Consider the following 16,291-nt stretch of genomic DNA (forward strand, 5'->3'; position numbering starts at 1 on the left):
TGCTATCAAACCATGGGGTCTCAAGTTCAACCTCACAGCATGCTACCTTAGGCAAGTGTCTTTTACTAAACCCCCAGGCTGACCAAAGCCTTGTGAGTGAATTTGGGAGATAGAAATTAAAAGAAGCCTGTTGTATAGTCCTCCAGATCATAACAGAAATTTAAGACTGGTTACCCACCTTTAAAACCCCCATTTTATTAAAAATTATTTTTATTTTTCAGTTATTTGCAAGGTAATGGATACAAGCCCTGCCCACTGGATTTAAATACAATCCATTTGAATGAAAAGATGGAAGAACTAGTTGATCTTCTTGCTGAAAACACTCATAATGTTTGGGCAAAAGATCGCATTAAACAAGGCTGGACATATGGACTTTGTGAGGTACTATATATTGACATTAAAATATATATGTATGCATGTGTGTGCATGTGTGTGTGTGTCTGTGCATGTGTGCATGTGCTTGTGCATACACACAAATGAATATATATATATAGGAGGCACATGGCCTAGTGGTTAGAGCAGCGGAGTCGCGGTTGAGGGATCGCGTGTTTGAATCTCTGACCAGGTGATGTGTGTTTATGAGCGAAACACATAAGCTTCACACAGCTCCGGCAGAAGGTAATGGCGAACTTCTGCTGACTCTTTCGCCACAACTTTCTCTCACTCTTTCCTCCTGCATCTTGCAGCTCACCTGCGACAGACCAGTGTCCCATCCAGGTGGGGAACCTATACACCAAGGAAACCGGGAAACTGGCCCTGGGAGCCAGGCATGGCTTGAGAAGGAACAAACAATATATATGGATTTCAAAGCTATTCACCTGACGACATGGGAGCTGCTGGATCATATTTATTTATATAACATTTTATGTAGTAGTATGATATGGAAAACTCAGCAACTGACTGTTGTTACCATTGCAGAGAAACAATTGTTGTGATTTGTAATTAAGGCCTGTTCATTCCATCTTCTTGTTTTATATATATATAATAAAAATATGAGGGAATATTATTCCAAACTTACTGGGAAAAATTCAATTTAGAAATACAAAATCAAATTTCACAAATATAATATAATATATATATATATATAAATTAGAAAAAAAACACCTTTTATCAATTCAATAATGAAAAATTTAATTATGCCATTTAGAAAAATTACATATTATAGGAAGATTAAATATAGGATAAAACATATAACAATGATAAAGTTATGTGCAACATAGTAAATAAAACACACACACACATTTATATATATATATATATATATATATATATATATATATATATAGAGAGAGAGAGAGAGAGAGAGAGAGAGTAGAGTGCATGTCTTTTTCAAGATGCCTAGAGTTGCAACAAATATCATGAGAAAGTAATGGTATATTTTTACTATTTAAATTAGTTTCTCTTTACTCACCACTTTACTAGAATAGGTCACAGATATCAGAGGAAAATCTGTTCAATGAATAGTTCAGTAGAAGTTTTCAACTGCAGACTTATATGTGTGTTACATACCACTGATGATTTGGGTAGAATGAGACAATTGGGGTGGGGAAACGGTTGTGGGGAAACAGATTATTTTTTTCTTTGGATAACATCAGGTAATAGAGAGTTGGAGATTTTGGAAATTTCTGGCCTTCCATAAAAACACCTTACATAGGCATACCCCTTGAAAAAGAACTTTCCAGATGCAGATATATAATCAAACCTACTGACAGAAGGCTTAAACATGTGTGCATGCACACACACACGCATGCACACACACATGCACACACACACACACACACATACACACACACACACACACACACTACATGCATATGCACAAATATATATATAAAAGAATGAGGGAAAGAGAGAGAGAGTGAGTGTGTGAGACATTTCAATTTATTAATTGAATATGGTTGACATTAACACATTTTATACCTTTTGTCATTGTTTTTTCACAGGATAATGTCAACAAACGAAGTCCATACCTTGTACCTTACAGCAAAGTTGATGAGCATATCAAGAAAGCAAATCGTGATACAGCCAGTGAGACTGTCAAGACGTTAATGGCCTATGGTTACATTCTGGAACCACCAACAAATGAAGGGGGTGACGGAGGATCACAAGGTATTTATTCTGCACCACCATCAAGTTATATTGACCACTAACATTGATTGATTAGTTCAGCTCTATCAAAGAATTAATAATCATATGTTAGAATGGTATTGTATGCAATTTATGTACTCTGTTCAGGTGCTTGAGTATAGTAACTTCATTATGATTATCAATATCCTATTCATCAGGTTTACTTTCAGTAGTTTTTCTCTGCATCTGTTCTGTTACAGCCTTGAGCCCACCAAAACCTTGTGAGTGGATTTTGCAGACAGAAATTGAAAGAATCCCATAATGTAATTGTTTGTGTGTGTGTACGTGTGTGTACATGTATATGTGTATACATGTGTGTGTAAATGTATGTGTATGTGCATGTATGTGTGTGTACACATGTGTATGTGCACGTATGTGTGTATGTGCTCTTGTCTTTATACTATGGTTGTAAACAAGCATGACAGTCTACATTTGATGTTGTTTGTGAAAAACATGTCTGGCCATGGAGAAATATTACTTTGCTTGGAAACAGGTGAAGGTTGGTGATGACAGGAAGGGCATCTGGCTGTAGAAAACATTCTTCAACAAATCCTTTCTGACCCTTGTAGGCATGGGAAAGTGAATGTTAAATGGTGATGATGTTCAACCTTGCTACAGTGGATTCTACAGTGGTCTGCTTAGAAGTCCATTTTATTCAGCAAACTTTCATGTATCCTGACCCTAATGCCTTCACTACTAGTTCAACTTCTACTGTTATTGATGCTTAGCCCAGATCAACTTTGACTGAGTAGTCATAAGGTCAAAGGTGTTCTAACTGTGATTATCCTGTATTTCTGCAGAACTAGGTCAACATTTCCTAATGTGCTCACGCATTTTTAAGAAGGCAAGGAAAGATTTGAAGAAATTCAGTTGCTACTTTTAGCAGGGAAAGCAACCACATAAAGATTCTCTCACTGACTCATACTGATTCTGTTAATGTTTGTTGTTATGTTTCTGGTAATAATATTTTGTATGAGCTCTTGGTTAAGCTCTTTACCACTAGATGTCCTTCTTGTTATCATCCTTTGTGACATACTCATGTTGATAATGTAAAGCTTATGTCACTTTTCAGCTGAAATTAATTTATTTGAAGATAACCTCCTTGAGACCAAAAATCTCTCAATATTTTTATAATGTTTTTCAAATCAATCTGCCTGAAACTGCATTTCTTTCTGTAATATAAATTTCTTGCTTCAAAATTATTGGAATTAAAACTTTTCATCAAAGCATATATTCATTTATGCTCCAAACACCAGCTTGATTATAACAGTTACTTTACAAACCTAATTATTTTCAAACTTATCTGTAACAAAGGCAGTATGGTTTTACAGAAATATGATAACAAAAAGACTTAATTATTCAAACAAGCCAAGTCATATGAGTACAGATATAGGCTTTACTTAAGAATGTAAATAATAACATCTTGATTCACTAAAAATGATTCATTTGTAAATCTTATGGGAAGCATTGGTATCTTTCATGTTTCCTATCATTTGGCTGTAGTTTCACTTTCTTTAGTACTTTAGTTGCTGCTTTTAGTGGGGAAGGTGACCACATAAACATTGCCTCACTGGCTCATGCTACCAAAACACTTCTAATCAATTTTTTTTTTTTCATTATACTTTTTTTATTATTATTTCTTTACTTTTCTATCACATGTTTATCAATTTTTTCTTTTCTTTTAGTGACACAGACAATAGCTGAAAAGAAATCTACATCAAGAACATACAGAGCAGAACTTACTTATGCAATTTCACATGGCAAGTGGTGAGTAAATCTTCAAACATTAGCTTAATTTTTTTCCATTTATCATAGCTTGTTAATTGGAATATTGTAATTCAATTAATCTAATAGATATGACTGCAGTCCAAAGTGCTACTGTAAAAATCCTAGTAACTGCCATTTTTAATGGCAACTTCTTGGTTGAGGTAGCTGTTTATAGGGCAAAGATCCAGACTGATAATAGTCCTACACATAAAGCAGAGCCACAGAAAGCAACTTCAAGGCAAGATTTTATCTACACAAAAATTCCTTTAACTGCCTGGTAAAAAGATCAACAAGTTTATCAAAATATGTATGGCAATTGTACCACTCCCTTCAAAATCCAATGGTTTCTCTTGGAAAAGGCAAACCCATATGGGTATGGAACATGTTGCCTTCTATAAACATCTGTTATAGATAAGTTTTTTATCCTGTTTCAAGACAAATCCCACAAACCATAAATCTGAACTACTGAACTGTTGTAAATATTTTTCCAATTTTCTGACCTCAAGGCCTTTGCTACCTAACAGTTAATACATAAACATTGCTACTTCTCACTGTTACACATCTTATTTTTATCATCATAACTTTGAATATGTTGGATGTAATCCTGAACTAGGATTGTTTCCTTCCAACCAGCTCTGTGCATGTAGACTTGGAAGATGAGAACTGAGTTAAATCATTTATGCTAGTGGAGTACTTTCCAGAATATTATTAATATTAACCAAAAGGGGTATTTCCAGAAAGTTATTTTTGCTAACTAAAAGAAAGACGTTGTGAGAACAAATTTGCATGTGATTTGCTTGTTACATGACCAACAAAAATTTAACCAGTGCTGTGAGTATTAATAACATAAGTGGAGAATTTTCCATGAGCATTTAATGTTTAAATTCCATTATTAGAGCATCAAATATAAGTTAGAAATAGCAAAAGGACCACATGTTCTTAAGAACTACTAGAGATGATTAACAGATCTATTTCTGATCCTTCCATAAATTTGAAATTTTTTCCAATTTATATCAAATTTCCAAAAGTTGCTTGTTCTTTTCTGAGTATTTTGCTGGAATAGATAATTGGATATGTCCATTTTCTGGATTTATAATGAAAACAATTATTAATCACATTTGAATTAAATGTGTCAACAACATCTGTTTACTTTATCTAGGTACTATGAGTTTGAAGTAATCACTCCTGGCTATATGCGACTTGGATGGGCCAAGGCTTCCTTTGATCCTGGGTGTGAATTGGGAACTGATGGCTTATCCTACGGTTTTGATGGCTTTTTGGTAAGAAATCGAATTATTTTAATAAATTATACTAGATTTTCTATCAGTGAGAAAAAGATAGTCTATGTGTAAAAGAAAGATTAAGAGAGAGGGAGGCAGAGAAAGAGGAAGAGGAAGAAAGAGTGGAAGAGAAAGAAAATGAGAGATGATGGATGGAAAAAGTAATTTTATAATAAAATAAATTTGAGTATTATCATATTACAACAAAGATTGTGCATTCAGGGAGGAATAAGTATTTTCAATTGATTGGTTTGGTTAGAAGGAGTTATGTCTCTATAGGCCACATGTTGTATGAAACTGGTTGAGATTGGTGGTGCTAATATTCCTCTTCAATATCTTCAATAATTACAAGTTGATGATATCAAGGAAAAAATATGAGCAAGGTGGGAATTGTAGAGATCTAATGATCTGAGAAGGAAGGTCTGAATGTAGGGACTAGTGTTGGAGCTAGGGAAGTGACACAAAATGGGTTATGTAAGATGCAGAAAGACGAGTAACTTAGAAGTTACTTGAATTATGCAGACATGAGAACAAGAAACCCTAAAGGGCAGAGGCTAGTATAGTAGTGATAGGAAAGGCAGAGAGAAGAGACACAGTATGTCTGTGGGGAAGAGGTTGGTATGTGTTGACTAGGGACCTCACCAGTGAATCAAGGATGGGGGTGTGACAATGCATGGAACTAGTAATCTGAGGGCTGATAGAAACAGTGTGATACAAATTTCAATGTTCCAAAATATTGATAATAAATGACTTGGAGATCAATCGATCAGAATTTAGTAGCTATCAAACAGAACAATTCACCAGAATAGTGGAACAGGGGGCCATAAAAATAAATAGGGAGCATGATAAAAATAAGCATGATAAAGGGATTTAATTGATTAAACAAATGTATCATCCTTACAAATAGCCTTTAACATGATGTGTTGTTAAGGGACAACTACAGAAGCAATTCTTGCTATTAATTCTTGGCTCAAAAGAAAACAATTACAACGAGATGCTATCAATGAAGATAATCCTTCTTTGCTGTGATTATGCAAGTAGTAATTACTAGTTTCAAGTTTTGGCACAAGGCTAGCAATTCCGGTGGTTTTAAGTCAATTATATTTAAGTCAATTATATTAAGTCAATTATATTGATTCCCATTTCCACTCAGAAAGGATGAAAGTTGACCTCAGTAGGTTTTGAAATCAAGACATAAAAGGTGGATGAAATGCCGCTAAGCATTTTCCTAATGTGCTAATGATTTTACCAGCTCACCTAATGATATGCAGGTAATAATTATTGTGAATATCTTAGATAATAATAACATAAATTTGAATAACCTAATTGGTTAAACATTTTTTTTTTCACTTTATAAAGGCAAGAAAATGGTTCCAAGGTTCTGAACCTTATGGGAAATGTTGGCAAGCAGGAGATGTTATTGGTTGCATGTTAGATCTTAATGATTTTATCATAAGTAAGTAAAGATATTTTGTGTATTTTAAATGATTATCTTTCATTCCTATTTACTTAATGCTTTATTTTACTTTACATTCATACTAGCTGTATAGCCCGGCGTTGCTCGGGTTTGTTTTTTAGTTGTGCTTAAAACAGCAGACTGTGATGTCGCATTAACAAAGTTTTGACATAGTTAAATCTTTTTTGAAAAGTAAAAATTCTGCATTATGTAGCTTGTTATTCTCTTTAAGTGAACATTTTTCTGGTTGAAATACACCAAAAAATGGCGACACAGCAGTCAAAAAATCATAAAAAATAGGGATTTTCATAGAAAAAAAGCATCTTTTTGAGGTAAATAATTTTTGGTCTTAACATGGTCCAATTTGAATTTTTTCTTCTACGAAAGGAAGAGCAAGCCTTCTTCTATCATACTCTTAATTGTGATCAACTTGTGCTGCAGGGACTTGGAGGAGATAGTGTTAGTTGAAGGCTACCAAACCTGCGACACACACACACATACACACAGACAACTTCAGCTTTATATGTATGAATTAAAACAAGTCAAAGTGTGTTTTAATGGATTTTCTTATTTTAATTTTCAGCATTCTCCTTAAATGGTGAATTAATGATGGACGCCTTAGGCCAAGAGATAGCTTTCCGGGATATCGAAACAAATGAAGGTAACTATTTTCAAAATCAAATGAAATATGACAAATCTTTCAAACTGCAAAAATAATTTAGTGTTATTAAACTTCTTCCTTGTTTCTGAATTTTAAACTTCATACTTCTAATCCCACCAAATATTGTGAAGAAACTATTATTTCCCTTCTGCTAACTGGCCACCAAAAGATACCATGTGTTTTTTCCTTTTATTTTTATAACCACCCGATGTTTTCTTTCTAGGTTATGTACCTGCTTTCACCCTTGGTGCTCACCAACAAGCCAGAGTCAGTTTTGGGCAGGTAAGTAATCAAATTAAATTTTGTGGTGGGGAGGAGGTATTAATTCTCTCTTTCAATTTATATTCATAATTAGCTTAGTTCTAAAATATATATCACTAAAATGATAATAAAAAATAGGGTTATGCAGACACACACACAAGGCTGGAGTCTTTGAAATACTGATACTACTCATTTTTACCAGCTGAGTGGACTGGAGCAATGTGAAATAAAGTATCTTGCTGAAGAACACAACTCACCACCAGGAATTGAACTCATGACCCTACAATCATGAGCCAAATATCCCTAGCCACTAAGTCACACGCCTTCACTGTACTAATAAGGAGATAAGCAAAAGCAGTACATGTTGGTCATTGTGTTTTTAATATGTAAGGGTAAACTACATTCTCCTTCCCTCCCTCTGCTTTCTCCTTCCCCCTCCTATTTCACATTCCCCCTCCTCTTTCTCTTTCCCTCCTTATTTCTCTCTCTCTCTCTCACTCAAATGAAACAAATACTCCTGAAAAACAGACAAAATTCCGAGTTGTTCTTAAGCTTCTTATGCTGAGAGAGACCTTTCATTTGATCCCTGGAGGCCTGTTATTTGTAAAGCAAGGTAAAGTGTATGCTATGTTCTGAATTCAAATACTGCCTGTGTTGACATTGTCATTTATCCTTTTAGGGTCGATAAAATAAGTATCAGTTAAACTCTGGGGGGGTCAATGTATTTCTTTATTGCCCACAGGGGGCTAAACATAGAGGGGGCAAACAAGGACAGACAAGGGTGTTAAGTCGATTACATCGACCCTCAGTGCATAACTGGTACTCATTTATTCAACCCCGAAAGGATGAAAGGCAAAGTCGACCTCGGCAGAATTTGAACTCAGAACGTAGCGGCAGACGAAATACCGCTAAGCATTTCGCCTGGCATGCTACCATTTCTGCCAGCTCGCTGCCATTTCTGGTGGTAGTGGGGTCAATGTAATCGACTTACCCCCTCTCCCAAATCACTGGCCTTGTGCCAAATGTTTAAACCAATTAAATTTAAACATGTAAATTTATATAAACTCATCCACAAACATGCTGCATCAGTATCATAATTAACAATATTGACTACATAAATTTCTTTACAATTTAGTCATCTAAATAAAACTTTTATTTTTTTAATTAATTGAATATTAAAATACTTATTGGTTATTAATTATATATATTGTATCTCTAATTTAAATTTTCTGTTCTTTATTTGTAGGACATCAATAAGCTGAAATATTTTACTTGCTATGGTCTCCAGGAAGGTTATGAACCATTCTGTGTGTATGTATATCTTTTATCATTATCTCTAAGTGTATTAGAAGTGATATATTTAGTGAAAGCCAATGAATAGTATTTAGTTTAATGCTTCCCATTTCCAGTTCAAATTTCATCCAGATCACCATTTCTTCAAGTCATTTCGGAGGTGATAAAATACCAATATATTTTGGTTCTTATTCCATTGATTTCAAACATTCACTTGCAGAGAAGTGATTGGGGATTATATACTTATGAAGCTTCAGCTTTCTAGAGGAGAAAATATGCAAATTAATATTTATGTCGAAATCAAACTCGATTGTGAAGACTTGTTGAAGCACATGAAATCGAAATCAAACTCGGTGACTGGCATCCGTTGCTAGTGGAGTGCTAAGAGTACCATATGAGTGAGATCATTGCCAGAGCAACAAGCTGGTCTTCATGCCGATGGCACATTAAACGCACCATTCGAGTGTGATCATTACCACATCGCCTTACTAGCACTTGTACTGGTGGCATGTGAAAAAAAAAAAAATTTGAGCGAGGTCGTTGCCAGTCCCGCTGGACTGGCTCCTGTGCAGGTGGCACATAAAAAGCACCATTTGAGCGTGGCCGTTGCCAGTACCAACTGGCCCTCATGCCGGTGGCATGTAAAAGCAACCCGCTACACTCTCGGAATGGTTGGCATTAGGAAGGGCATCTAGCTGTAGAAACTCTGCCAGATCAGATTGGAATCTGGTTCACTAGACCTCAGTCAAATCGTCCAACCCATGCTAGCATGGAAAGCGGACGTTAAATGATGATGATGATGATGATGATGAACTTTCTTTGAGGCATCCAGATTAGGAAAAGCAATTACAAATAAGAGCTGAAAGTGGGTCTCTGTCCTTATTCATATAAAACTTACACCATACAGCTTACAGCAAAGATTAATAAGTACATAAGTAACATAATGTGGTATAGTTCTTCATTCTAAGCAGTAGTGTTGATGAAGTTGCAGAACATAATTCAATTCTTCCCTGAGTAAAAGAGTATCTTTGTCAGGAGAAGTAAGTTGAATGAGTCATACTTATCAGTAAAAAAATAATCTCATTATTGTAATCCAACCCATGCCAGCATGGAACATGAACGTTAGATGATGATGATAATGGTGTAATGTATGATCCTGATGATGAAGGAAGGGAGGGAAATCTATAAATGTTTTGAGGAAACAAAAAAGGCCTTTATGTGATTGCTTGAGTTGCAAGAAATAGCAGTCAAATCTCACATCATATTACACCTATCATCTTAAAAGAAGAAAGAGAGCCATTGAATAATGTATTTTAGATACACTATAGAAGCAAAAAAGAGCTGAAGGTTAGCAAGATGAAACTTCGAAGTCACTATTCTAATAAAAGTTTGATAAACATGTACTCTATATCGAAAAGGATCAAATAACTCTTCCATTTAATATCAAATTGTTTTTAAATATAACTTTAAATAAAAACACACATTCACATTGATATATATGTACATATATATATATATATATATATATATATATATTATATATATATATATATATATATTCCAGATATGAATTTATGTTTTGTTTATCTATTATAGAAATATGACAAGACAAATGACACTCTGGTATTCAAAAAATCAACCTATTTTTGAGCCATTGACTTCAGACCATTCCCGTTTGGAAGCTGTAAGAATACCTGGAGGGTATGTATTTCTATAAACATTTTATAGCTATTTTAATTTTGCAAGTTGATAAAGGTATATTATGTAATGTTCTTCATAGGCGAGGCTGTGTAGTTAAGAAGCTTTACAGCCATATGGTTTCAGGTCCAGTCTTACTGCGTGGCACCTTGGGGAGTATAAGTAGGCTTCATCTCTAAAGAACATATATTACATATATAAATTAGGGAGGGGTGCAGTGTTAGTTTTAATCTTTTATCCTTTACTTGTTTTAGTCACTGGACTTATGTGTGTGTGTGTGTGTGTGTGTGTGTGTGTGTGTGTGTGTTTTTCAAGTCTGTTACGTATTCTGTCAATCTCTTTTACTGAACCACTAAGCTGCCGGAATGTAAATAACCAGCACCGATTGTCAAGTGGTAGTGGGGAAACAAACATAAACACACACATACACACATACACACACATATGTACATGCATATGATGTATGCATGTATGTATCTATACAGTAGGTTTCCATGCAGTTTCTGTCTACCAAACCAACTCACAAGGCTTTGGTCAGCCTGGGGCTATAGTAGAAGACACTTGGCAGAACTTGAACTCAGAACGGAAAGACGGAATATCACTAAGCATTTTACCCAGCATGCTAACATTTTTGTTAATTGACTGCTTTATATGGCAACTTAATATTAAATATCCTTTTCCCAATTTCTAGATTATTTATTCTAATCTTGATTATTTTTTTGCATTTTCAGAACTAACATCACACCAGCATTAAAAATTTCTTCAAAAAACTTTGGTACTTTGGAACACGTATGCTTGGAATACGTTCGCCTAAGTTTACCAGTAACTTGTATGGAAGAATATGTTGCTAGGTAAGTAAAAGCCTACCTTGTCATTAATAATTTATAATGATGCTGTTCACTGGCTCAGGAACCAGAGGTGCAGAGTATACAAGCACACCCACTAAAATTTTGGTTGGGCAATGAGAATGCTTTGAACATCTGCCTGAAATCTTCTGTTGTATCACAGAACAATCAAATAAAAGGTTTAATGGGCACAGATTCGATGTCAGACATGATAACAGTAGTTCGACAGAACTTGCCAAACATTTCGTTTCAAATGACTGCAATTTTGAAAAAGATTTGAAAGTGCATATTCTCAGAAAATATTCTGAATCTGCTTCACTTTCACTACTCAGAATGCATGAGGAGAAATATGTTTGCAGGTTATTAACATCACACCCTGGAGGAATTAATAAAATGACAGGAGAATATCATCAAATTTATACAAAACTGTTTGATTAAATATTCTTCTTTTTCCTTTTCTTTTTTCTTTCTTCTTTTTTTTCTGTCTTTTTCTATTAAATAAATTATAAAATTGAAACTTAAAGACCAATGATGTCATTCCATCAACGTGTGGACACTGATTGCCCTCGTTCATATTTTAAATTTACATTTCTATAATGGTGGTGGTGGTGGTGGTGGTGGTGCTGCTGCTGCTGCTGCTGCTCATCCACACAACTAAAGATTTTCTGAGCTCTACTACATTTAAGAGACAATTAAACAAAATGCTTTGAAAGCAACAGAGAAGAGTTTGGGAAGCTAACAAATCCAGCATAGAAGATCTGAGAGAAGTTTTATCGTAAAAAGTAACCTGTACATAAAATGGCATATGCCAGATTTCTCACCAGACATAGCAGAAAAGTTCATACTGAAGTTTTTAGATATGTATGTGCATGTATACTTCTTTAAGCACTTTGCTCCCACTGGAGCACAGACCATCAATGACTTTTTTCCCACTGTTCATAACTTTGAATTGTCTTTTCTGCTTCTTTCCACTTAGTTTGTGTCAAGTGTTTCCCTGAATGAAGGCCTTCACTTCTCACATTATGTTGATTTTGAATTATCAACAATGCTTCTGTAACTTTGTTTTTTTTTTTTCTAAGCAGGGATGTTGGCCATATGCAAACCCATTTTTACCTCTGGAAAGTGGTAGTTCATAATTTCTTTGCCTTTATTCTTTGAAGGCATTTGGCTTTAGTGGTTAAAGCATCGGACTCACAGTCATGAGGTAGTGAGTTTGATTCTTGGATAAGGCTGTGTGTTGTGTTCTTGAGCAAGACACTTTATTTCATGTTGCTCCAGTTCACTCAGCTGTAGAAATAAGTTACAACATCACTAGTACCAAGCTGTATCAGCCTTTACCTCTCCCTTGGATAATATTGGTGGTGTGAAAAGGGGAGGCTGGTATGCATGGGCAACTGCTGGCCTTCTATAAACACCTTGCCCAGATGTGCTTTGAGGGGAAACTTTTCAGGTGCAATTCCATGATTATTCATGACAAAAGAGGGTCCTTACTTTTACTTTTTTATCTTTTGACTTCTCCAACATGGGAAGCTCTACCAGGAACTTGCTCTCTGCTGGCATAGTTCTCAGGGTTATTGAGATACATAAAGCCACCATACTGTAACAAGCACTGGATCTTATGTATATCTATTATATAAAATCCGTTCTGTTTGTCTGTGTATGTGTCTTCTAGGATCTCGGACATCCTCCATCTGATTGCACTCAAATTTGATATGTAGATACCAACGGTATCAGGGCGGGTATAAGTCTTGAAAAAATTATAAAAATCGATTCCAGGTGAGAATGCGATCAATAAAGCATTCTTTGAAATAGAAAAAAGTCTGTCTTTATTTCTTCTTTTGCTGGTGTCTCAAATTTAGGTTAAATCAGTGTTTCTCAAAGGGGAGGCCTATGGGACGGTCAGACAAGTTGTTTTGAGAAAATTTGTTTAAATGTTTAATTGTTTAAATGTTTGACAACTCAGCACCATCCATTGGATGGGGGCGTTTTGTTCATATGATATAAATGAAGAAGAAAATTTATGCTAAAGTAAGCTTTTCTTATATAAAACTATATAATGTATATGAAATTTTTAGGGACAGAACCATCCAGTCTGAAATAGATCACAAAATGAATTTAGAAAATATTCGACGTCATGAAATGGACATTGAAGAGGAGAGAAATGCTTATGCTGATATGCCAGGCCAGAACTACAGCGATGCCAATATAAGTGATGCTTCAGTTGAAAAAGGAAGCAAAGTAATTGCTGGTAAGTAGATTCTACTTTCTTTGCTTGTTACCATTTTGTTTCTTTTCTTTATTAAAATACGGCTTTTAGAATCTCTGACATTATTAAATGACTAACTCACATTACAAGGTTTTCATTAATACTTTACCTGTTTCATAACAAACAAATGGACTCTTCTCACAAATGTTCTGTACAATTAATTACAGCATGTATCTGTTTCATTAAAATATCTCACTTTTTATTGTTTGTTTTTTTTTCAAATACTAAATTATTAACAAAAAAATTTAATCTTGTGAGAAAAACATTTTTGTTTATTCAAGGTTGATCTCCAGAAACAAACTAGCTGCAAGTTTTGCTGCTTTTGATTCTGCTGCTTCAATGAATAATTTTGATTTTATTTAATTGTAAAATACATAATTAATCTAATAAATGAAGATTATTAAAGATAATTTTTCATTCTCTGATTTTGAACAATTCTTTCTAAATAAATTGCTTCTCAAGCTTGTATTGCATGTCTTCTTCAGAATAACTGTACTATTTTCCTGATATTGATTTGAGATATTCTTCTTTAAAAAATCTACACATTTTTTTTTTGTTTATAATTTTATTGCTTTTTTTTTAATCTTATTTTTCACAACTACCTGCTTGAAGCATTTCATATTTTTAACTTTCTCACTTTCTTGGTTTTTATAACATATATTGTCATACCTTTACATATACATTCAAGTAGAAATATTTTTATAAGCAGCTTTGAAGTTTAATTACTTAATTTAAGGCCAAAATTATAGTGAATAGAAACTATTCTTAACGTCATTTCAGCTAATTGTTTTGTAACTATCCTGTCCATGTACACAACAAAGAGGTTTGGGAAAGAATTGAACCTGGATCCAAAGCACCAGAACGTTTAAAAACCTCTCTTTCTTTCTAAGTCAAATTTTTAAAAAATCTTAGTTAAAATAAATTACAGTAACAGAATATTAGTAATACTAACTATAGTTATGGTAAATATGTTCTGGCTTGCCCTTAGCAGAATTTGTAATAGAGAGAGACAACAATAATAGATTGAATTTTAATATTGAACTCCAGCCATTATTGGAGTTATATATATAAATCTAACAAGTAAAATGTCTGATTCATTATTTAAAGTAAATATTTTTTGGTATTAAAATATAATCTACAATTCTGAGAAACTTTTGCAACAGATAATTTTAGAGTGTCAAATACTTCAGTTTGCTTCTACGCCAAATTGAAACTGTTCATTTCTCAAAGCCACATTCGCTTCAACTAATAGTAGTGGTATTTCTCTGATTTCTTTAACAGAATTGAATCTATGAAAAACTACATTTCTTTTTTTTTTATTTCCCCACTTTATAAATTATAAAACATAATTCTCATTATTGATTTATATTTCAGATCAAACATAATCTGAATTTTAACTAACTGCACTTCAAATAGTGTATGCTATTTCCTTTAATTGGTGACTAGTTTATAGATTTAGTGCTTAATTGTCAACTGATTTTATTAGAACTAAATCAGAATTAAATCTTGTAAACCAGTCACCAAGTCCAGAATATATATGTTTATATATATATATATATATATATATATATATATATATATATACACATCCACACATATACATGTACACATCATCTAATAATCCATAACTTAAAAATAATGCAGGCCTTCATACATTTGTCAATAGGGTATGTCAATATTTATACTTTACAGTAATATAGATCCATTTCAGCTGATTTTACCAACCAGTTTCATGAGCTCCATCTTAGGTTAATGCTGATTGCCTAATTTGTGTACAAAACTTATTAGTAAAATCAACTGAAATAGATCTATAACACTGTATATATATATATATATATATATATATATAAATATATATATGGGGTACTGAGAAGCAATGTCATATTTTATGTAATGAGTTCAAATCAGCATGAAACATATTGTAAGTATATTTATTCATTCAAACAATAATCACCATCACTAGCAAAAACATTTTCTCATCTCAAAACTAGTTTTCTGATTCCTTGAGTTAAAAAAAAATCAGGGTCTTTAGAAGAGGAAAGGGTTTAGAGTGACATTTCAAAATCATACTGACTTCTGAATTTTTTTTTTCTTTCTCTCTTGGTAAAGTTTTCCTGTGACCTGAATAAGTAAAAATCTGATGGTGTTAGGTGTCTGGTGAGTTGGGTGAGCAAGGTAAAACTTCTTAGCAAAATGAATTTATCTTTTCTTGAGTTACTTTGTTGAATGCCCTGCTTTATTCTCAGGGCACAGCTCATTTCCCTTCTCTTTACACATTTATACCAATAATAATTGGTGCCCTTGGTTTTGTGAGTAAATGCCTAAGTAACAATCAGGACAAGGCAGGGTCTTTCAGAAAAAGAAATCAATCAACTAACTCACACATTAAAAATACGATCTGTAAGTGAAACAGTAAAAATATGCAAGACTTTTCTCAAGTTTAAAATATAACATTAATCTACATTCTAATGATGGAACTTTGTACTTTGTTAGAAACTAGCCCATTCCTCAGAGGAAGAATTTAAATAATTAAAAGCAGAAGAGAACATATATATTCCAAATAAGAAGACAAAGAATGAATTTAATACATCTTTATTAATAGTTGCAATTGTTTCAAAACCATTCTGTTTTTAATGT

At 33.7% G+C, this 16,291-nt stretch overlaps 1 protein-coding gene across 2 annotated transcripts in view; it reads left to right on the plus strand.

Moving 5' to 3' along the window:
• LOC115217695 (ryanodine receptor) overlaps nucleotides 1-16,291 on the plus strand; it is a 323,697-nt gene that overhangs the window by 173,268 nt on the left and 134,138 nt on the right. For both annotated transcript variants that reach the window (XM_036507726.1, XM_036507727.1), the window contains exons 26-36: nucleotides 222-381; nucleotides 1,944-2,109; nucleotides 3,813-3,894; nucleotides 5,054-5,174; nucleotides 6,534-6,630; nucleotides 7,214-7,291; nucleotides 7,515-7,573; nucleotides 8,799-8,863; nucleotides 10,442-10,546; nucleotides 11,275-11,394; nucleotides 13,464-13,636. In XM_036507726.1, the coding sequence (XP_036363619.1) occupies nucleotides 222-381; nucleotides 1,944-2,109; nucleotides 3,813-3,894; nucleotides 5,054-5,174; nucleotides 6,534-6,630; nucleotides 7,214-7,291; nucleotides 7,515-7,573; nucleotides 8,799-8,863; nucleotides 10,442-10,546; nucleotides 11,275-11,394; nucleotides 13,464-13,636 (1,226 nt within the window). The remainder of the gene's footprint in view (nucleotides 1-221; nucleotides 382-1,943; nucleotides 2,110-3,812; nucleotides 3,895-5,053; nucleotides 5,175-6,533; nucleotides 6,631-7,213; nucleotides 7,292-7,514; nucleotides 7,574-8,798; nucleotides 8,864-10,441; nucleotides 10,547-11,274; nucleotides 11,395-13,463; nucleotides 13,637-16,291) is intronic.

This window comes from Octopus sinensis, linkage group LG11, assembly GCF_006345805.1.
Source record: "Octopus sinensis linkage group LG11, ASM634580v1, whole genome shotgun sequence".
Taxonomy (NCBI): domain Eukaryota; kingdom Metazoa; phylum Mollusca; class Cephalopoda; order Octopoda; family Octopodidae; genus Octopus; species Octopus sinensis.